General features: G+C 38.2%; 1 protein-coding gene and 1 non-coding gene across 8 annotated transcripts in view; both read right to left on the reverse strand.

The window, feature by feature from the left end:
* UBAP2 (ubiquitin associated protein 2) overlaps positions 1 to 23,566 on the reverse strand; it is a 123,036-nt gene that overhangs the window by 13,583 nt on the left and 85,887 nt on the right. For all 7 annotated transcript variants that reach the window (XM_077912304.1, XM_077912302.1, XM_077912301.1 and 4 more), the window contains 8 exons: positions 21,081 to 21,133; positions 17,254 to 17,321; positions 14,218 to 14,407; positions 10,071 to 10,284; positions 6,919 to 7,193; positions 6,156 to 6,325; positions 4,584 to 4,797; positions 2,118 to 2,157 (listed from right to left, as the gene is read on the reverse strand). In XM_077912304.1, coding sequence (XP_077768430.1) covers positions 2,118 to 2,157; positions 4,584 to 4,797; positions 6,156 to 6,325; positions 6,919 to 7,193; positions 10,071 to 10,284; positions 14,218 to 14,407; positions 17,254 to 17,321; positions 21,081 to 21,133 — 1,224 coding nt within the window. The remainder of the gene's footprint in view (positions 1 to 2,117; positions 2,158 to 4,583; positions 4,798 to 6,155; positions 6,326 to 6,918; positions 7,194 to 10,070; positions 10,285 to 14,217; positions 14,408 to 17,253; positions 17,322 to 21,080; positions 21,134 to 23,566) is intronic.
* LOC144322853 (small nucleolar RNA SNORD121A) lies at positions 14,020 to 14,102 on the reverse strand. Its single transcript, XR_013388467.1, has one exon. It is a non-coding gene; the product is annotated as a small nucleolar RNA SNORD121A (small nucleolar RNA).

The following is a 23,566-nucleotide window of genomic DNA, read 5'->3' on the forward strand; positions in this document are numbered from 1 at the left end:
AATAAGCTCACAAGAAGCCTCTCAAAGAATAGGGGGTGGAGGGGAGTATGAGGAGGAGACACAGATGAAGACAAAAACCTATCTAAAATGCACACCAGGTTTTCCAGACATTTCATATCTTACTATCTCATTTAAAATCTCCACATAGGGGCACCTGGGTGGCTCAGCTGGTTTAGTGTCTGGATCTTGATTTCAGCTTAAATCATGATCTCAGGGTTTTGAGATGGAGCTTTGCATGGGGCTCTGTGCTGGGTATGGAGCCTGCTTAAGATCCTACTCCCCCGCCTCTCTGCTCTTCCCCCACCACTAAAAAAAAAAAAAATAAACAAAATCCAATCTCCAAATAATCAGGGAACCTGGCTGGATCAGCTGGTGGGATGTTTTGACTCCCAATCTCGGGGTTTAAGCTTCACATGGGGTGTAGAGATATTTTTTAAAAATTAAAAAAAAAAAAAAAGGTCTCCAATAATCTAGGACACCTCTATGTGTTCTCACATTCTCACATGCCTATACTAAAGAAACTTGTCAGGACACGCGGGTGGCTCAGCAGTTGAGCATCTGCCATTGGCTCAGAGCATGATCCCAGAGTCCTGGGATTGAGTCCTGCGCATCGGGTTCCCTGTGAGGAGCCTGCTTCTACCTCTGCCTATGTCTCTGCCTCTCTCTCATGAACAAGTAAAATCTTTAAAGAAAAGAAAAGAAACTTGCCACCAAAGCTTATGGAATGAGAATGTTCTCTGACATCAGAAGTTCTCTAAGTTATCAATGTACTTCCAAATAGCTCTGGCAGCCCAGCAGTAGCAAAATTAATTCTGGGTAAATTACATATGACACTTTATCTTATTATTTTATTTTTAAGGACTTTATTTATTCATGAGAGCCACGGAGAGAGAGACACGCATAGACATAGAGAGAGAAGCAGGCTCCACGCGCCACCCAGGGATCCCCGCATATGACACTTTAATTCCAAATGAGGCCGATAAGATTCCACGTCCACACTCCCGAAATCCCAAATAAAAGCAGTCTTTCTGACCTCTCTACTCAATAGTGGATACCCATTTGCATTATTGCATAATGAAGGAAAATCATCATTAACAATAAAAGACAATTAAGCCAAAAACAAAGGAAGAAAACTAATGGGGATTCAGCTGTACCAACAACTCCAGGGATTACTGAACTTACCAGAATCAGAAGAGGGTCCCTCATTTTTTTCCCCAAGTGTTTACAGTGAGGAGTATTTGACCTCTTTTCCTTTTTTTTTTTAAGATTTATTTATTTATGATAGAGAGAGAGAGAGAGAGGCAGAGACACAGGAGGAGGGAGAAGCAGGCTCCATGCCAGGAGCCCGACGTGGGACTCGATCCCAGGACTCCAGGATCGCGCCCTGGGCCAAAGGCAGATGCTAAACCACTGAGCCACCCAGGGATCCCCTTGACCTCTTTTCTATACAATAGTCCACTAGATCATGAAGGCAATGAGCACGTGTTTTCTGAATTAGCACACCAAATTTTTGCTTTAAAAGTCCTTTATAATATTGAAGAGCTCTTTGACTATACTAGAACCTGTACTTCTAAGCAAAGCATCTTTTAAATCCATACTACACTCTATACTTGGGGAGCAGTCGACTAGAACAGAATAATATGAAGCTATCACCTCATTCTTGCTATAGTTATGATATTTCTCATAATACCATCAGCTATAACCTACTCAACACAGGAATCTCTAGCTGAACTTGCAAGCCCTGCCCAAAAAAGGATGCCAATGTGATGCTCAAAACTATCAGTTATGTGAGTTTTGATGCTCAAAACTATCAGAAAAAATGCAGGGACGCCTGGGTGGCTCAGTGGTTAAGTGTCTGTCTTTGGCTCAGGGTGAGATCCCAGGGTCCTGGAACTGAGTCCCACATCAGGCTCCCCATAAGAAGCCTGCTTCTCTCTCTGCCTATATCTCTGCTTCTCTCAGTGTCCCTCATGAATAAATAAAATCTTTTTTAAAGAAAATGAAAAAGGACTAAAATTTGCAGAACAAATTACCTGTTGTTTTCTCCATATTAGCTATATACTCTTTTTGTTTGGTTTCCACCAGCCAAAACAAGAACTGCTAGCTTATATACTTACTGTCTATTGTCTGCTGACTTCGACCACCACCATGTCCATTCTGTAAGGAAGAGAAAAGAAAGTAAGTTAACCCACAAAAATCAAATGGCAACTTAGTGGAAATTCTATTGGAATTTAGCCAGAAACATATGAAGTACAGATTAATCAAGAAACAATGGTTTGGGGCAGCCCCGGTGGCACAGCGGTTTAGCGCCACCTGCAGCCCAGGGTGTGATCCTGGAGACCCAAGATCGAGTCCCACATCAGGCTCCTTGCATGGAGCCTGCTTGTCCCTCTGCCTGTGTCTCTGCCTCTCTCTCTCTGTGTATGTCTCTCATGAATAAATAAATAAAATCTTTAAAAAAAAATAAAATAAAATAAAATTCCAAAGACTGACTTAACATATTTAAAAAAAAAGAAAAAGAAACAATGGCTTGTTTTGTTTCTTAAAGGATTTACTGTTAATAAATCCCAAGGAGCTGACATTTTTAAAAACTAGATTGAGTATTTAGGGAAGTAAAAAGGGCACAACGTAAGACTCATAACACAAGAAACAATGAAACAGTCCTAAAAATTATTAAGCAGTACAAAAAAAGCTTAGGAATTCATACTGAAATCACTACGCCTTTCTATATCATGCACCTTCTGTCTCCTGGGCACCACCATGCAAGAGAAAAATGTTTCTAAATTAAATGCAACATTTGATTCTTAGAGAGAAAGAGATGTTACTTTGAAACATGGCTTTTCTGACTGGGCAGGAAAAGAGCAGAATAGCAGAGTGTGATAGTACCAAAAGAGCGGAATCTGACAACTAGTTTGTATTAACTATAGGCATTTCATTGGAATCAAGACACACAGAAGGAGGCATCCTCACAAGGAAAATTTCCGCACACTGAGCATGGGAGACAGGTATATAGTGAATAACAGTGGAGCCTACAAGACTCAGACAGTATCCCTGGATGGAAGAAGGAAGCTGACATAAATTTCCTTCTTACAAATGTCAAAACTACTAAAGACAAACCTAATAAATGTTGCCTCTTTATTAATCCAAATCCAGTACAATTTCTGTTCAAGAAATCTTATTTACAACATATTTTTCTCCTTACAACAATTTGAAATTATTTACAAGAAATATAGACAATAAAACATTTTAACTTCGAAAAGAAAAACAAAAATTAGTTAAAATATAAGACTGAGTGGGGCACCTGGGTGGCTCAGTCGGTTAAGCATCTGCCTCTGCTCAGGTCATGATCCCTGGGTCTTGGGATCAAGCCCCACGAGGCTACCCAGAGCCTGCTTCTCCCTCTCCCTCAGCCTGCCCTCACCCTGCTTATGCGCGCTGTCAAATAAATAAATCTTTAAAAATTAGATAGAGCAAGCAAGCACAGACAATGGACAAAATGAAACATGTGAACTACACTATTTGGGGTGGGGGTAATTCTAAGCAGAAGAATGGTGGGAGTAGCAAAAGTAAAGTACTGAAAGGTCAGGAGATATCAGAAATCTGCAGGGTCTCAGCTCAACTAGCCAAGCAAAGAATGAGCTGAGCAATGAAATGAGCAAGCAATGTATGAGGTGAAATTAGGGCTGGAATTGAGAAGTTGAGCAAATGACAGAGACATAGCTTAGACAGCATATCGTCTGATTTATGTGTTTTTTAATTTATGTTTTAAAAACTACAGCCCAGTACTATACAAGAAAATATTCTGCAATAAAGGGAATATTCTATATACACCTGTGTGTGTTCCTATACTGTAGCCACTATAGGTATTGAGCATTTAAAATGCGCTTTGTATGTCTGAGGAACCAGAACTGTAGTTGTTTAAGTCAACTACAATTTTAACCATATATATTAACTAGAATTTAAATAAAAAATTGAAATAATAAAAAAAATTAAGTAGCTCTCTCAGGACACCTGGGTGGCTCAGTGGTTGAGCATCTATCTGCCTTCGGCTCAGGCCATGATCCCAGGGTCCTGGGATTGAGTCCCACATCGGGTTCCCCTTGGTGAGCCTGCTTCTCCCTCTGTCTAGGTCTCTGCCTCTCTCTGTGCGTCTCTCATGAAGAAATCTTTTTAAAAAATAAATAATAAAGTAGCTCTCACCAGTAATACTTGAATATCCCAACTTACAGAAAACTTAGATATTAAAATAAGACTAAGATGTGCTCCCCCCGACACCTGCTCCAACACCCCATATAAAGCACTATGGACAATTTGGGATGTATCCTTATGCTATCCTTAAACTAAGCTTTTGGGTCCATTCACACATTCCTGTGCATGGGTGCTTGAAATGCATATTTTATACCACGTGTCCACTATTAGCAAACTCCATAAACTTTAGGGATTCTATTCAAAAGGTTAGCCAATTTCTAGGGGTGTCAGGCTGGCTCAGTCAGTAGAGCATGTAACTCTTGATCTTGGGGTCATAAGTCTGAGCCCCACATTAGGTGGAGAGATAACTTGAAGAAACCTGCCAGACCAATTACCGTGATGGTTCCTGGAGCTGACTCCGATGGACTCACAGAGCTTTGGTATGCAATTCTGTTATGCACAGAACTCTGGTCATAGGAGGAAGACGTTGTTACTGGACTAGTGGAGCTCAGTGATGAGCTGGTCAGACTGGAGGAGGTAATGACTGAAGTTGTATAGGTGGAGTTCTGTACTGCACTGGTCATTGGTAGAGAGGTATTCAAAGAATCACTAGAAAGAATAAAAAGATTTAGACATGAATTTGTCACTTTACATGGCTTGATCAAGTAGAACTATTTCATCACTTTATTGCTATATTATAAATTAAATAAACATGTCTGTACCTACACATTTATACTATTGCAATCTTTACCTGTATTAAAGATGTAAATTCAAAATATCCCTCCCCTCCCAATCAGACCCACCTAATTTATATGACAAGCAAAGGGACATCTTTAAGAATCCATAAAGAATCCAGAAGTCTAAAACCATTTTTAGAAAAGAGTAAATATCAGGTGTTAGCTCTGGACAGTGGAAAAATTAATAAAATCTAAAACCTGGGATTCTCTACTTATAAAACGTAAGTTTCCATTGAAGGAAAAACTGTGTTGGCAAAGATGTACAAGAACTGCATCCCTCACAGATTACTGGTAGGTATGTAAAATGCTGTAGCCACTATGAAGAAAGGTTACTGATTCCTCAAATGGTTAATGTAAGGAAAACTGTATGACCAGTAATTACTAGGTCTATATCCAAAACAACTGAAAGGACACAAAATTTGTCAATTAATGTTCATAGTACCACAATTCATAACACTCAAAAAGTGGAAACAATCCAAACTAATGAATGGATAAACAATGTGCAAACCAAGTGCGATTTATCTGCACAATGAAATACTATTCAGAAATAAAATGCATACAAGCTACAACATGGATGAACCTTGAAAACACTACAAGTAAAAAAAGCCAGATATAAAAGGTTACATATTGCATAATTCTTGCTATATGAAATTATCTAGGGGGTACCTAGGTGGTTGAGCGTCTGCCTTTAGCTCAGGTTGTGATCCCAGGGTCCTAGGATCAAGTCCCGCATCAAGCTCTCAAGGGAGCCTGCTTCTCCCTCTGCCTATGTCTCTGCCTTTCTCTCTGTGTCTCACATGAATGAAGAGAGAGAAGAGAAGAGAAGAGAAGAGAAGAGAAGAGAAGAGAAGAGAAGAGAAGAGAAGAGAAGAGAAGAGAAGAGAAGAGAAGAGAAGAGAGAGAGAGGAGAGAGGAGAGAGGAGGAGAGAGGAGAGAGGAGAGAGAAAAGAGAGATTGACCTGGAATGGGCAAATCCAGAGACAAGCGGAAGTAGTTGTCAGGGGATGAGGGGATGGGGAAATTGTGAGGGACTGCTAACAGGCAAAGGGTTTCTTCCTAGGGTGATGGAAGAAAACTTCTGCAATCAGATACTAGTCATTGGTGGGTTTGGTGCACAAACCCACCACCAAAGGGTGTGTTGTCTCCACCAAGTGATTTCTTAGGCTCTATTTTGTTTTACTGCCAACAAAGGACTTAATTCAGTCAAAACCAGGCAAGTTAGTTGCGTACCTTAAAGACTTCGAATACAAGCTGATGGGAATTTGGTTACTATTTTCACTGCTTGTAGTTGATGCAAATTCAGAGAGAGAAGGTTCTGATCCAAATTCCAAGGCGCCAAACTGAACATTTAATCCTGTTACATCTGCTGAACCAGGCATTTCCACTGCAGAAGCTGGGATCTGAAAAAGCAGAGCCACCATGTCAAGAACAGAGATAAGAGGTTCCGAGTCCCAGAGACCAAACAAGCACTGGTTTCCCACAGCACTACACTAGCACCCTCGAGGAACAAGGAGCAAGAGACCCAACAAAAGAAGGAAAAAAGGAAGGAGCATATTTCAAAAACAAAGAGAAGAGAAAAGAAAAATTAAACATTAGAAAGGTCAGTGTCACCAATTGCTTCTTAGAGCAAAGACTAAAGAAACGGTGGCGCTGGTGGTGGGTGAGTGATGGGAGAAGAGTGGGCCTTTGCTGAAAGCGTTATCTAATTAAAGAACCACTTACTCAATATCTACAAAACACAGCTAAATACACAAGACCAGCAGATTTTCTGAGCCAGATCCTGTAATTTGAATGAACAGTCTCTGTCTCCAACACAAAACCATTCACCCTAATATTAGCCCATCTCTCAGAAATGGCCAACACCTCGTTAAGCAGAGTAAGCTATGTGCTTGAAAAAATTACCATGTCACCGTTTCTGAGACTTATTAACCCAACCCTTGAGGTGTTAAAATACTCCACCACTGGGCCTGTGACCTCTGAATGGAGAACACACCTTAGAAGCTGGAGGTATCCGCCGCTTCGGTAGTTTGATGTGTTTAGGCTGTGGCTGGTGGGTAGACACAGCAATATTTTCTACAGTCATGCTGGGAAGCTGCAAAAGTTTGTTCACAGTGGAGGTACTGTCTCTGGGTGTTGACTCTCGCAGTTTTACCTGGGAAGGAAAGGACTCCAACCCAGGAGGAGGAACAGCAACGGCCTGAGTGTGGTGCTGCTGTCGCTGGCTCAATTGACTAAGAACCGGGGATGGTTCAGGCTGAGATTTGAAGTCTATGAAATATGTAAAGGGAGAGGGAGGGAAAGTAAGCAACAATCAATTATTTAGGAACATGGGCTTGGAGCTCCCTCTTCTACCATGACTGACAGTGAAAGGTTGTAGTCACCATTGGTTTCTCCCAACAATCTTCTACCCCATTCCCCAAGTTGGGGGTCTGTGTGATATATTATAACTGGTATATGTTAAGTGGAAAAGGAAGCTAATGGGTTTGTAGATAATTTCTTATGCAGAGAAGAGATGCAGTTTACATTAAGACATACGGAGTGGGTAAGAAGAGCACTGAGTTGCTACACACCAAGCCTTTAACTAACAGAGAATTCTATTTTTATTGCTTTATGGATCTTTTAACTAAATTGTTAAAAAAAAATTTTCAGAAACATATATTTCAATATCCAAAAGGTAAAAAAAAAAAATGTATATGATGACTATAAATCACCCTTTCAACTCTATCCCCAAATTCACTCCAGAGGCGACTGCCTCCTGTATCCAGTTTCCTGAGTATCTTCAGAGATGCTGTTTCAAAACACATTATATATCTTCCTCACAATTTGATTTTAAGAAACTGTTCCATATTAACATGTGAAGAGCTACTTTATTTTACAGCCACATAGTAATCCAGAGTATATAGGTATCGATTTTTAAAACTAGTGCTATATTAACAGGCTTTCAGGTTTTCCAGTATCTTGTTAAGAAAAACAATGCTGCAATGAATGTGTTTTATGACATTTTGCTTAAGTACAAGTACACCTGTGGAATCAACAGCTAGAATAGAGATACTACTTCAAAAAAAAAAAAAAAAGAGAGAGAGATACTACTTCAAAGAGCTACTCTGTTTTAAATTTTTATGAACACTTCAAAATTCTTTCAACCGATAGAACATACACTTTTTAAAATGCTTTGAATACCAACTTTTATCCTTCCTAATTTAAATAATAGAAAGTGGCATGAGAGATGAAAATTAAAATGATATAAATCTGATGAATCATCATTTCATATACTCCAGTATTCTTTGCCTGTGAACTCTTGCCATACCTCTTTGACCAGTTTTTACCTTGGTTTAGTCTCCTTTATTTATAGTTACTATTTTTTATAAAGGAAGGTAGCCCTCTGTCTACATGATTTTCAATCACATAGAAGCTGGCAATTATTTCCAGTGAAGAGCAGGCTAATAAATATTTTAGGCTTTGAAGGCCATCCGTTATCGACTACTCAACTCTCCCCTTTGTAGACTGAAAGTAGTTGTAAGACAATATCTAACGAATGTCATGGCTGTGTTCCAATAAAACTGTATTTACAGAAACAAGTGAGAAATCCAGTTGAAGGGCTGCCAATCCATGACATGTATTTCCATCTTAGATGAATCTATTTTTGGACTTAATATTAGAGATATGTACAAAAGACTGGATTAAAAAAAAAGACTGGATTTATAAGGAATATGGGAATAGCATCTACAAATCTAAAAATTCTTATCACCCATTGCAGTGGGTCTGTAGAAAAAAGTTTACATAGGACTACAGCTGGCATCAGAAATGCCACCTTGTTAAACTGGCTCTTGGCCAGTGTCTAAGAACACAGAATTTTAATATGCTCTAGGCAAAGGTTGCCAGCACTCCTATCAGGTAAGAAGAGTGACTCTACCTTTAATGTTTGCACAATGCAGTTTACGGTGAACACTAACTCTCCTACTGGGAATGGGGAATTTTGGTATTTACTAGGCAGAGACTAGTTAGTATAACCAGTCCTCCAATAAAAAAAAAAAAAAAGCAGTATTAAGGCTCTAATGAATTTCCTAGGTAGACTCCAAACTTGGGGATAGTCTCAGGTATTTCCATTACAACACATTCTCTTTCAGGAAAGAAATGTGATTTTCCATGTCTTTCATTAAGCCCTAAACATGCCTTGGAAAGCAACACTGTGTTTAATATAACCCTCTGCTATTCCTTAGTACAGTGTGGCATGTGTACATTGGTAGAAAATGGGTGAAAACATCCAACTTACACATTGTGCCTTTAAATTATAAACCACTGACATTAATGCTGCACAACAAATCATGGTAGATACATACAAATATTAGAGTAAGAAAGCAACCCAGAGGATGTCTTTTAAAATTCTACATCCCAACTTTGTCCCTCCCTACTATAATAGAGCTTAGAAAATTCTATCCAAGCATTTACTCAAAGTGTTATTTCCTGGGTGCCTGAGTGGCTCAGTCGCTTAAGCGTCTGCCTCCAGCTCGGGTCATGATCCCAAGGTCCTGGGAGCAAGTCCCATATCAGGCTGTCAACAGGGAGTCTGCTTTTCTCTCTACCCCTCCCTGCTGCTCATGCTCCCTCTCATGTGCTCTCTCTCAAATAAATAAATAAAACCTTTTTTTTTAAAGTGTTATTTCCTTATATTTTTATGGCTTTACGATACTTTTGCACATCTCTTTAAGTATGTACTACTACCACTACTGCTAATAACAACAAATATATGCAGGTATTTATATAACGCAAAGCTGATGGATTTAATTCACAAACTCCACAGAAATTCTACTAAAAAGAAACATCTCTGGACAAATTCCACATCAGTGTTGACAAGTCAACACACTCTACTATTGTTTTTTTTTTCTTTTTTCTTTTTTTTATTTTATTTACTTATGATAGTCATACAGAGAGAGAGAGAGAGAGAGAGAGAGAGGCAGAGACATAGGCAGAGGGAGAAGCAGGCTCCATGCACCAGGAGCCCGATGTGGGACTTGATCCCGGGTCTAGAGGATCGCGCCCTGGGCCAAAGGCAGGCGCCAAACCGCTGCGCCACCGAGGGATCCCTCTACTATTGTTTAGCATGTCATCACGAGGGGCAAACCACCACAGAAAATGTATACTTACCAAAATGACTAAGGACTGAGGACTGGGAAGTTGAGGGCTTGAGGTCCCAAGAAGAAGTGGTTGTGGGGGGACTCGTACTATTCTGTTGTGAACTTGGGGTAGTGGTAAACTGGCCCAAACTTGGAGCTTTCAACTGGTCCAAAATCTGGGAGCTGGTGATGTTTGCCATTTTGGAAGGTGCAAGCTCTCCAAATCCTGAACCAAGGACGGAGGACTTTAAAAGGAAATAAAAGCAAAAATCCTCAGCAATACAAATCTTTACTCCAGACTTTAAACACATCAAGTATTTTTACAAGAATTTTCAAAACTATAACCGAGGACATCTGAATCAATAAAACTCACCTGAGTAAATGCTACATGAAAAAAAAAAAAATGCTACATGAAAATACTATTCAGCAAAATCTGATTAAATCCAGTAATCTTTCTAGATTCTGATATAAGAGGTTAAAGGGAAGGGGAATATTTTTCCTAGGTTTTAAGACATTGCTTTCTTCTTAAAAGTGAGGTCACAAGTTCATAAACAAAATGCTACTGTTTTTTAAACTAAAGAAAAATACCATGAATTAAATGACAAAGCTTGAGAAACAAAAATACAGTATTTTCTTAATATATGAACAACAGTAATCATGTTTAATTAAAATAACTGATCACAGAATGGATCAGCGAGGTCATCTTGCAAAATAAAATGCAGGTTGCTGCGCTAAAAGTTAATATTCTAAAATCAGACAACAAATGACACATAAGGATCTGTGTATTAGGCAGATACCCTGGACACTGCTACATTTATTTCAAGTTGTTGTGATGACTAAAAACACCATATACACTCTTTAAGTATACAAAAGAAAATGTTATGTCTCCCCTATCTATCCTGTCAGGTCAGATATTAAGATCTAAAGAGAATGATACACGTAAAGAATGAAACTGGACCACTTTCTAACACCACACACGAAAATAAATTCAAAATGGATTAAAGACGTAAATGTGAGACCTGAAACCATAAAAATCCTAGAAGAGAGCATAGGCAGTAATTTCTTAGACATCAGTCGTAGCAACATTTTTTTGGCTCCATCTCCTAAGGCAAGGGAAATGAAAGCAAAAATAAAGCATTGAGACTACATCAATAATTTAAAAAAAAAAAAAAAAAAAAAAAAAAGACCCAAGGAGAATGAAAGCCTAGGACCAGTGAACACAGTGGCAGATCAACTGCATTTTTATATGTCAAGATCCTTCAGTTTCTCAAAAGAGAAGTTATTTGTCAAAAAATAACTTTTGGGGATCCCTGGGTGGCACAGCGGTTTAGCGCCTGCCTTTGGCCCAGGGCGCGATCCTGGAGACCCAGGATCAAATCCCACGTCGGGCTCCCGGTGCATGGAGCCTGCTTCTCCCTCTGCCTATGTCTCTGCCTCTCTCTCTCTCTCTGTGTGACTATCATAAATAAATTTTAAAAATTTTTTAAAAAATAGGGGATCCCTGGGTGGCGCAGCGGTTTGGCGCCTGCCTTTGGCCCAGGGCGCGATCCTGGGGACCCAGGATCGAATCCCACATCAGGCTCCCGGTGCATGGAGCCTGCTTCCCCATCTGCCTATGTCTCTGCCTCTCTCTCTCTCTCTCTCTCTCTCTGTGACTATCATAAATAAATAAAAAAAAAATTTTAAAAAAAAATTTTTTTTAAAAATAATAACTTTTGGAAACCATTTAAAAGGTCAAAAACAGAAATGACTTGCAATCTCTTAAGAGATCAAATGTAGAAGCTGAAATAATTATTTCTTTTAACAGTATCCAAAGGCATGAAGTATCCCAAATGTTCTAAGGAAATCCAAATTCTCCTATCTGAGTAAAACATTAGGTTGTAAGCAGTTATTGCACATCAATCACAGAATCTGCTAACATTTATCACTACTCCAGAATCCTTTATCATGCTGTCCAAAATACCTGCCTTATGTTGCTCCAAGTCCACCGAAACCCAGTTCAAGCCCCCTTGTTATTTAGTAAAAGCCTCCAGGATGATGCTTCTATTCTTCCTCTCCCTACCTGATCTCTACCTGCATCAGGTAATATTACCAAATGCACTTTCTCTGTGCTTTACACAGTGCAATGAAATCAGGGAATCAAGAAGCAGCACTTTGCTTCAGATTAACACTTAGCACAAGACTTCTCAATTTCATGTACATTTCAATATGGGGGCTTTAACAATGTGTGTATTAATCCACAAGTATGCATGCACACACATATATACACACACAAGTGCCCAACTTGCAATCTCAAAATTCTGACTTCTTTGGTCTGTGTGGACTCTGGCATTATTTTATTATTATTATTACTGTTGTTATTTACGGAAGTTCTCCACTGACTGTAAAAGTACAGGGGGTTGAGCACCACTGTTGTAATATGCTAAACAACTTATCCCAGTTTCTCAAGGTGTGTTCATTATGAAAGCAAAACACCTGACGGTACTCTTAAAAAAAACCCAACCCTCATATCCTTAAAAAACAACCAAAAACCCCTCATGTCCAACCAATGTTCCTAAGATTTCAGCAGGTCAGCCTAGACATTACATCAGCATACTAGTAGCAGATGGAAAGGCAAAACAGGAAACGACAGGGATGGTTAGATCAAAACTTGAGGATACTGGGGCACCTGGCTGGCTCAGTCAGTGGAAGGTATGTGCAGCTCTTGATCTCAAGGTGATAAATTTGAGCCCCACACTGGGTATAGAGATTACTTTTTTAAAAATTAAATTTAAAAAAACTGAGGCATTCTGGAGGGTATTATGCTGAGTGAAGTAAGTCAGTCGGAGAAGGACAAACATTATATGTTCTCATTCATTTGGGGAATATAAATAATAGTGAAAGGGAAAATAAGGGAAGGGAGAAGAAATGTGTGGGAAATATCAGAAAGGGAGACAGAACATAAAGACTGCTAACTCTGGGAAACGAACTAGGGGTGGTAGAAGGGGAGGAGGGCGGGGGGTGGGAGTGAATGGGTGACGGGCACTGGGTGTTATTCTGTATGTTAGTAAATTGAACACCAATAAAAAAAAAAAAAAAAAAAAAAAAAACTGAGGCATTATTAGACCCTCTCATGCCTTGGGCTGTCCTATTTACTTCATGAACTGATACCGTCTCATATGTAATTATATCAATAACACTAAAAATGTCAAGTTCCCAAACCAGTTATACACGACATGACATGTCTGTGCAGAGTAGAAGACAGCAATGAAAAGTTTACATATTTAATTCTCTATTAGGGTTCAGCAAATGATTTTTGAGTCAAGCAGGGGGAAAGATTAGATCATATTTCATAAGAAATTGTTTCTCAACCACATATTTCAGGCAAAACACAGCAAAGCATGAGCCAAAATAATTACCACTAGTGAAAGCTGCTGATCTGTATATGGAGGTATTCCTATCCTCCACCCACATCCCCCAATATCAACTGAGAACTACCTATAGCTGGGGCCTTCACTTTACCATTCTGCAGTTACATTCTTTCACATTCTACGATCTAAGATTTTATTCCTTTCAGCCTATCTTCATATCCTTCTCTACCAGTTCCTGGAGTCCCTTCTGATAGAAACTAAATTCTCATGCGAAGTTAAAGCCAGATATACAAGCAGTAGATGCCCTGGTTTTAATGAAAACATCCATATTATAAGGGTCTCCATTACAGAGTGGCATTTTAAGAAAAATACACTAATTTTATGAATAACAAAAAAAAAAAATGCAAAAAATATAAGCATCTAGGCAGACTTGGAAAGAACTGTTTTTGCATGATTTTAGCAAGCCAATACTGACAAACATTTGAATTTAACTAAACTGGGAAACAAATGAAAATTTTAATATAAGTAACAGACTTTAAAACAAAATCCAAGAAAAAATTAATATGAGATGCCTGAGTGATTACAACTTAAAAGATTTCAACAAATCATAAGGAAATATTTTTTATCTTTGTCCAGAAAACTCAGAGTAGCTGAATTCCACATGGAATCATCAGATATGTGCTTGGAAATTATCACATCATTGTTTTCCAGACGAGATTTACTATACTTTTATATTTTGAAAATAATTATAAGGCATGTGTTATTCTACAATGCATTTGCTTAGGGGTACATTCCTTCAAATCCCATACTAAAATAAAAGTGAGTTACCAGACTCTGAGGAGAATAGGAGTTGACAGCAGTGGAGCTGCCAGTCCCTGGTGCCATCTGATTGTTGTGCTGAGAATTTGTGAAGACAAGAGCTTGACCAAAGCCCTGCTGTTGGGAAGTTTCAAAGGAGTTGACTTCTGAGGCTTGACTGGGAGGAACAGGCTTCTGGAGCAAGGCTACCAGATCAATGCTAAGCAGACAAAAAGCAAATGAGGAACGAGTCAAAAGCAAATCTTACCAATAATGAATTTGAGAAGTGAAACAATATAAAGTAAATTCATGTTAAAAAATAATCTATGTGACGAAAATCTTTGGAAACTGGAATTTAAAGGAGTCAAAAGGACTGCATCAATCGGAAAAAGAAAAAAAAAAAGCATACGAAGCCACAGACAGACACTAAAGCCAAGGCCTGGCAAAGAAGAGAAATGAAACGGTGCATCAAGACATTTCCACAGAAATAGCACAATAACAACTGATTTGAAACCTGAAGCAAATGAGTAAATAAACAATTCTCTGAAGCTTGGATAATTTACTGTAGAATATTTTGCTCCATTCACTACTTGGAACCAATTGTTTCTTAAATTGCCTCAAGGAAAGTGAATCCCTATTTTGGAGGAATGAGAACCACAGCCATAGTAGATAATTCAAGCTGTTTCCCATTTATCATAAACATCCCCTTAAGTTCTACATTCAAAGCTATAATATATTTAAGTTTATTTAAATCTCCAATAATTTTCTCTTATATATTCAGGGGGAAAATGCACACTATATTAATAAGTACTCTGTTAACTACAACTCTTGTTAATGCCCCCAGAAGAACAGACACTGCAACTTGAGAATCATGGCCTGAAAACCTAAAAGCACAAGGAAGAAGAAATGATCCTCTAGATTTATATAGTACCCGACATGTAAGTGAATTACTAACTCTTCTCCACAATACCTGCAAGGTGCTCTGGATTAACATGGTAATTTGCTCCATTAAACCCTTTCAAAGGCCAGTTTCCAGTCAGATCTCCTGTCCAAAATGTTTACCATGCCAGTGAAGCAGATCCTGGGAGGTCAAATAATTCAAGGCCCACTACTATCTGATAAAGAATAAAGTTCCTAGACCTGAGCTCCTTTCCTTATGCACTACCCACTCTTACCTTCCCATAACCAGTTGAAGTCCCAGACAAGAATTTTGGATCTCAGGGTAACGTTCTAACTAATGATTTCCTAATTCTGGGGATATAAATTCAGAGTAGTCGTAGCATATATAACATATCTCAAAAGCTATATTATCACAAAAAACACAGCACACTCTATTCCAAAAGAGAAGATAAATGCCTAAAAATAGTACAGCATTGTCTTCTGAAAAATAACCATTAAAGTCTATTTTTTCTTTCTTTTTTTTTTTAAATGCCCTCCCATGCCCAATTGCGATCTCTGGTCCCATCCTTTCCTCCTGTTTCAGTGAACAAGGGACGGGGCTTCATTTTTTTTTTTTTTTAATTTTTGTTTATTTATTAATGAAAGACACAGAGACAGAGGCAGAGAGAGAAGTAGGCTCCATGCAGGGACCCTGATGTGGGACTCAATCCTGGGACTCCAGGATCATGCCCTGGGCCGAAGGCAGGCGCTTAACCACTGAGCCATTGGGTGTCCCCCCTTTTTTTAATGAAAATATTCCTATGAAAGTCACTGAGTAATCAATATAATGAGTAAGTTTTAGCCATCTAAATAAATTTAAGCAATTCATAAACCCTTTGATCATTATTATTTCCCTGTAACAAAGTTTTATAATCATCTCATTTAGCAAGAAATCAAGCATGTTAAGATCAAAATGTCTTTCAATTCTCAGGTGTCATACCTAGAAAGGCCTTCACACTCCTAAATCATTGCATTTGAGACTATAATCAAAGGTTTTTTAAATTATTGCAGAAACTAGGATATAAATGAATGCTTTTTAAGGATTCAGTTCTGGGGGCACCTGTGTGTAGCTCAGTTGGTTGAGCATCTGTCTTTGGCTTGGGTCATGATCCCAGGTTCCCTGCTCAGTGGGAGCCTGCTTCTCACTCTCCTCCCCAGTTGTGCTATCTCTGTCACTATCTGTCTCTCCCTCAAATAAAGAAATAAAATCTTAAAAAAAAAAAAGTTAAGAATTCAGTACTGTACATAAAAACAGTGTTTTTATTTTCCTGTAAACGCCTTTATTTTCTGTAATCTAGAAGGCTAGATAAAAACTAGTAGAGCCTGGGGCACCTGGGTGGCTCAGTTGGTTAAGCATTTCCCTTCAGCTCAGGTCATGATCCCCAGGTCCCAGGATCAAGTCCCACATCTGGCTACCCATCGGGAACCTGCTTCTCCCTCTGCCTATATCTCTTCCTCTCCTTCTGTGTCTCTCATGAATAAATAAATAAATAAAATCTTTTTAACAAAATAAAAATAAAAACATAAAAATATAAGCCATGTCAAAAAAATAAAAATTAATAAAACTATTAGGCCCATATAAAATGAGAAGTTTGTATTACCCTTAGAAGATCTAAATAAATGGTATTATACACAGAAACCAAAGAATATTCTCCATTAGGTTGATGTGTCAAAAAAAACCAACATATTTACAAAAGTAAAAAGGAACAGTCATTAAGTTTAACAGGGGTACTGGGCTGGCTCAGGCAGTGAAGCCTGCAACTCTTGATCTTGGGGTTGTGAGTTTAAGCCCAACATTGGGTAGAGATTACTTAAAAACAAAATCTTAAAAAAAATTAAGTTAAATAAAATAGGTTTAACATAATCTCTATCACAAATGATAAGAAATCCCAAACATAACTGCTATTTTAATTCACCACTGGATACAATAATTAGAAAATGATGGAGGCTCTGTTAGCTCACAAGGATGGTTACGGATAAAACAAATTCTTAGAAGGAAAAGACAACAAACTGAAAGATTTAAGCAAAGGGAAAAAAAAAAGACCTGAGCCCCCAAATAAATCTCCTGAGCAAGAAATTTAAATTATTGCTTTGAATAACAAACAAAAGGTGACAAAAATTATTTACCTTTGCCCAGGTGTGACATGATTCTCTGCTGGAACAGCTGAGGCAGTGAAGACCTTTGTTTCAGAAAGCTATAAGGAAAGGAATAAAAAAATACTTTGCTCTTATTTTATAGAACATAAAACCAAAAATTTATCAAATTTCTGACAATTTTTAGTCATCAATACTCTCATTATACCTCAACCAAAAAGTAGTCAAAGGAAATACATAAAAAAAATTTACTTGTCATTATCACTTAAGATTTTACTTATTTATTCATGAGAAACATACAGCGGCAGAGACATGGCCAGTTTATCCTTTTTAAAGACTGCTCTAGTACTTATCAACTCTAACAGTCTCAGAACTCTGAAACACTGCATAAAAATCAGGTTGCTTCACACACTAATATTCAGGCAGAGCAGCCAGTAGGTGTTCATCTTCTATAAAAACAAAAAGTGAATAGTTTACTGTTTCAACAAGAAGGGCTTACACTGCACCCTGTTACAAGGTATCTTAAAGAGCCCCAAAGAAATCATTTTTACCTTTACTCTATTTTATATATAAGACTCCGTAACAGAGTAAAGCAATAAAGGAATAACTAAAAAGCAGTGGTAAAGTAGATCCAAAGCCGCAAAAATATTAATCAGTTCAAAGCAAAAGAGAACCACATTAAATCACTGACATCATATCTAACCTTGGTGGAACACAGAAACTTAAATTGTTTCCTCTTTATTTTTTTAAAAAGAGAGAGGGGCAGCTGCTGCCTCAATCAGTAAAAATGTGACTCTTGATCTCAGTGTTGTGAGTTCAAGCCTCATGTTGGGTGTGGAAGCTACTTAAAAACAAAAACACTTTAAAAAAATATGTAGAAAGTAAGCATTCTCAGATTTCAAGAGACACAAGACATATTTTAAGATTTATGAAAAGAAAAAATCAGAAGAAAATACATAAAATTTATTTAAAGTGGTTGCCTCTAGGGGCAGCCTCGCTGGCTCAGTCAATAGATCATGCAACCCTTTGATCTCAGGATTGCAGGTTTGAGTCCCACATTGGGTCCCAAAATTACTTAAACGGGGAAAAAAAGGAGTGGGGAGGGAAAGGCTAATAATAGTTACTGTTTCTTTTTTTTTAAGATTTTTTTTTTTTTAAGATTTATTTATTTCTGTGTGAGAGAGAAAGCATGGGTACAAGGTGGGGCGGGGAGAGAATCTCAAATAGATACCTGCTGGATGTGGAGCCCGACACGGGGCTCGATCTCGCCACCCTGGTATGACCTCAGCCAAAACCAAGGGTTGGACACTTAATTGATTGAGCCACACAGGCAACCTATTAGTCATTAATCTAAGCTCCACAAGGAATTTTAAATTTATACCTTAGACTACGGATGTTTCAAGCATTATTTTATACCATCTCAGAAAAGATTTGATTTTTTTAATTTTTGAAAGAATACATCCAAATTTCCTATGTTAATTATTTTCACTAATTATAAATTATATTGTGATATAATATGGGCTTTCCAGTAGAATATTAAACTCTCTGTGTACATTTGAACTGCTTGTTAGCAACATTAACTGAAAGACCCTCATCTGACCCACAGAAAAACGCAGTTGAGTTAGGCAGGACAATTGTTATGATATTCATTACACTGACAAAAGAGAAGGCTCAGTAAGATGCATTAAAGTCAATAGGTCAGCTTAGCTAGAATTTGAATACGGACCTTTTGCATTCTGATCCCCTGCTAATTTTCTTTTTTTTTTTTTTTTTTTAAGATTTTTTATTTATTTAATCAAGAGCAGAACAGGCAGAAGGGCAGAGGGAGAGGGAGAAGCCGACTCCCCCACTAAACAGGGAGCCTGGTGTGGAACTCAATCTGGGGACCCCAGGATCATGACCCTGAGCCAAAGGCAGGTGCTTAACCAACTGAACCACCCAAGCGCCCCTCTCCTGCTAATTTTCTAGCCTGCCTGCTCACCCAGACAGGAGCCAAGGAAAGCTAAAGCTTCTAGCACTGGAAATATTCTTTTCTCCCAACAAACTCTTAGCAAAAATTCTAGTAATACAAAACATTTAAATGTTGGACAACTCTGAAATAAGGTAAAATGCCCATAGGCTGCTCAATGTGTCCTCCTTCAGCACTGGTACCCATCCCTCCATTGATTCAAATAACCACCCATCTAGTCCAGCCTCTTCATAGTACCAGTAGAACAGAGCTGTGTGACATTATACTCAAACATCTCTACTGTCTTCCTTCCTCATACTCTACCCAGTTTGCTCTCTAACAAACCAAACATAATACTGCTTCACTGCAGGGCAGGGGTGGCATAACTGCTGTTCACTTCTTTAAAAATACACTTGTATCTAGGTGACTCAATCCATTAAGCATCTGAATTCGGCTTCAGTTCAGGTCATAAACTCAGGGTCCTAGAAGTCCATTTGTCCCTCTCCCTCTACTCCTCCCCCTGCTTATGCTTTCTCGCAAATAAATAAAAATCTTTATATACATATACTTATAAAATAATATTAAATAAATAAAAATATACTTATGAAAACAAAATGGTAAAGGAGATCGGAAATAATTCAAAGAAAAAAAATTTGAAGTCTGGGCTACTTGCATGGTATTAAAGGTCAATAGTTGGGGTACCTCGCTAGCTCAGTTGGTAAAGAAGCAACTCTTGGATCTTGAGGTTGTGAGTTAGACCCCATACTGGATGGAGAGATTACTTGAAAATAAATTTAAAACCCATCATTTAAATAAATAAAGGTCAATCCTTATAACCCCTTTATTCTCTCCCATGTAATGTCCTGCTCTTTATCATGTGTATACACATGTTCTAGACCTTGAGAGTCAAAGAGAAAAATGGTATAAAATGTGGTAAAGGGATTCTAGTTCAGTTACATTTTCTTTTTTAAGTTAAATCTTTTTGATCAAAGAATATCTTATGCTAATCCCAGAGTTATAAATGAACACTACCCAGAGGCTAGTGTGGTACACTGAAAAATGTCTATGGAATAAATGAATATAAAAAGAGCTCATCTAGTTTTAGGAAGAAGGGGTTGGGGCTAGAACCAGATTCACATATTCAGGTTAATTTCAGCTGTGACCCAAACACTACAGTCTCCTTTAATAAAAATGCTATAAAAAATAAATTTTCAGGGATCCCTGGGTGGCGCAGCGGTTTGGCACCTGCCTTTGGCCCAGGGCGCGATCCTGGAGACCCGGGATCGAATCCCACGTCGGGCTCCCGGTGCATGGAGCCTGCTTCTCTCTCTGCCTGTGTCTCTGCCTCTCTCTCTCTATCTGTGTGTGACTATCATAAATAAATAAATAAATAAAAATTTAAAAAAAAATAAATTTTCACAGGCCAGGGCAACAGCATCAGTTGGTTATCAGAACAAACAAGGGGCACCTGAGTAATTCAGTCGGTTAAGCATTTGACTTTCGCTCAGGTCATGATCTCAGGGTCCTGGGAGTGAGCTCCACTTTGGACTTTCCACTCAGCGGGGAGCCTGCTTATTCCTCTCCCTCTGTCCCTTCCCACACTTGAGCACTCTCACTCTCAAATAAAATTTTTTAAATTTTTAAAGAAAGAACAAGAGATAAGACCATAAAAATTATTTCAGTCTTATTTTACAACTGGTCATTTTTAAGTGGATGCTTTAAAAACAAGTTTCTTAAAAACCTCAAAACACCAACCTCCTTCTAAGAAGCATTTTCTAAAAAACATGATAATCACTGATGTCTGAAAAGGAACCATGAACAACTGTAAGGTATCTCCAGCTTTCTTCAAAGAACACATGCCCCTATCAGAAACCAAAAAGAAGATAGATCTAACCTGAAGCTAAATACTTACATCTTCAGTCCAGTCATCTGTTGTCCACTCTTCCACAGAATTCTTCCAGGCTCCTGTTGATAATAATTATAGCTTACATCACAATACCAAATATTGTCTTTCTTCAAATAATTCTGTTGTATACTGCATAAGATGTGCCATGTATCTCATTAGTAATTTACTTTATAATCCAAGAAACAGGAAGCTTCTGATCTATACTCAATAAAATGTCATGTTGTCAAATACCAACTTACCTGGGTACTATCCACAAAGCAATTTCTGTGGTTTCCTAATAGATCTCTACCAAAGATCAGTCCTGCTCACATAAAGTATGGTGCTATAACTCTTGATTAGGTAGAGCAGATCTGTTCAAACAATTGTTACATAATAAACATCTATCAAGTAATTAAGTGCTTTAAGGAAAAAGCATTTGTGTCCAAAAATGCTGACTTTAGTATTCAGAGATCCTGTAGAAGTTACAGGCCCATTACTGTAAACTATATATACATACCCAGAGAAAATGGTTTTCAAAAGAAAATACACCAATATATCAACTATACCCCCAGGCATTAAGATTGTGAATATTTTCATTGAGCAAGAAGAAACGAGTTGAGCATCTGACCTACCATGAGGTTTGTGTGTAGAGAGAACAAAAGAAAAAGAGAAGGGGAACACTCTCAAAAATAAAGTGGAATCTAATCTCCTTGGAGTCAGGTCAAAAACCTAGTACCCTACTGCCTCATAAATAAATAGATGGTATTACCTAGAAAAAGTCCTTCTCTATGGAATGCTTTGACTGGATGTCCCGAGCTTAGGACTGGTTATGGCAAACACAGAATTAATGAATTTATGCAGTATGACTTCCTGTAAAACTATCACTTAAGATATGCTATTATATGGGAGATTTTTCGAACCTGAAAACATTCCCTGCTGTGAGAAACCTAAACACATCATTGACAGACTTCATCTATCATTGTAGATCATAGAATATATATATTATAATCAGGAAGAATGTGGAAACAGGCACTCCTTGTTCTTTTGTGCCTCTCGACTGCATGTATCCTTAAAATAACAGTAAAGATTCACAGAGAAAGATATGAACTGACAATCTGATCCTTCGTGATTGATGATTGAACCATCAATCTCTTAATGATTTCTGTAATTTTTCTGGAAGCGTAGTAGAACAAATATGGATTTAACATGGTCCCAAAACATCTGAGTTAAAATATTTTCTTTTTTTTTTTTTTTTTTTTAATTTTTATTTATTTATGATAGTCACAGAGAGAGAGAGGCAGAGACACAGGCAGAGGAAGAAGCAGGCTCCATGCAGGGAGCTTGACACAGGACTAGATCCCGGGTCTCCAGGCTCAGGCCCTGGACCGAAGGTGGCGCTAAACCACTGAGCCACCCGGGGCCGCCCTCTGATTTTGTCTTGTTTTATTTTTTCCTCTTTTCCCCTATGATCCTGTTTTGTTTCTTAAATTCCCCACATAAGTGAGATTATACGATAACTATCTTTCTGTAATGACTTATTTCACATAGCACAGGCTGAGTAGCATCCAAAAATCTGTGTTGTATTGAAGGCCAATCTGTAAAGCACTTCCATAACCAAAAGCTGTTTATCAAGTGGTTGTAAAAAGACAGTTTCTATAATTATTCAACTGATGAAGTTTCCTTAACTAGCCTTGATTAAAATGGAAGATATTGTAAGCATTTTAAAAAATTATTTTAACTAAGTTCTATGGCCAACATGCAGCTTGAACTTTTGACCCCGAAATCAAAAGTCACATGCTTTGCAAACTGAGTCAGCCAGATGCCCCCATTTTAGAATGTTCTTAACCAAGGAAATTTTTTAAATTAGACAACCGTACCTTTGAGCTCATAAGAATTTTTCTTTGGCAGATCCTGAGCTACATTTTGAGCATTAGACGCCAGTTCTGCAGATCAATGTACAACAGAAGGTCTTAACATATTAAAATAATGAAGGTATTCATCAGAAGAGAAACTGGTGAGCAACAGAAGAGAAACTGGTGAGCAACACAAAAAGTAAAGTGTCATGGTTGCCTGGGTTGCTCTTCCTTCAGCTCAGGTCATGATCTCAGAGTCCTGGGATCAAACCCCATGTCAGGCTCCCAACTCAGTGGGGAATCTGCTTCTCCCTCTTCCTTTGCCCCGATCCCCAACTCCGGTTCTCTCTCTCTCAGATTAGATAGATAGATAGATAGATAGATAGATAGATAGATAGATAGATAATCTTAAAAAAAAAAAGTGTCAAAGCTAGGTCTATGCTGTGCATCCAAGGAGAGGGAAACTTACTACAATCCATACTGTAACAGCCCACTGTGACTCAACCATAAATACTATTAACCAGATGGCCTTTGAACATTCAACTGCCTCAACTACCCTTATCCATATTCCATCAAACTCCCTTCTTACTTGTAAAGAGAATTCAAATGTTTAACAAGTTATGTTTAGTATGTTTAAATTTAATAAATTAGCATTCTGAC

This window comes from Canis aureus, chromosome 10, assembly GCF_053574225.1.
Source record: "Canis aureus isolate CA01 chromosome 10, VMU_Caureus_v.1.0, whole genome shotgun sequence".
Lineage (NCBI taxonomy): Eukaryota > Metazoa > Chordata > Mammalia > Carnivora > Canidae > Canis > Canis aureus.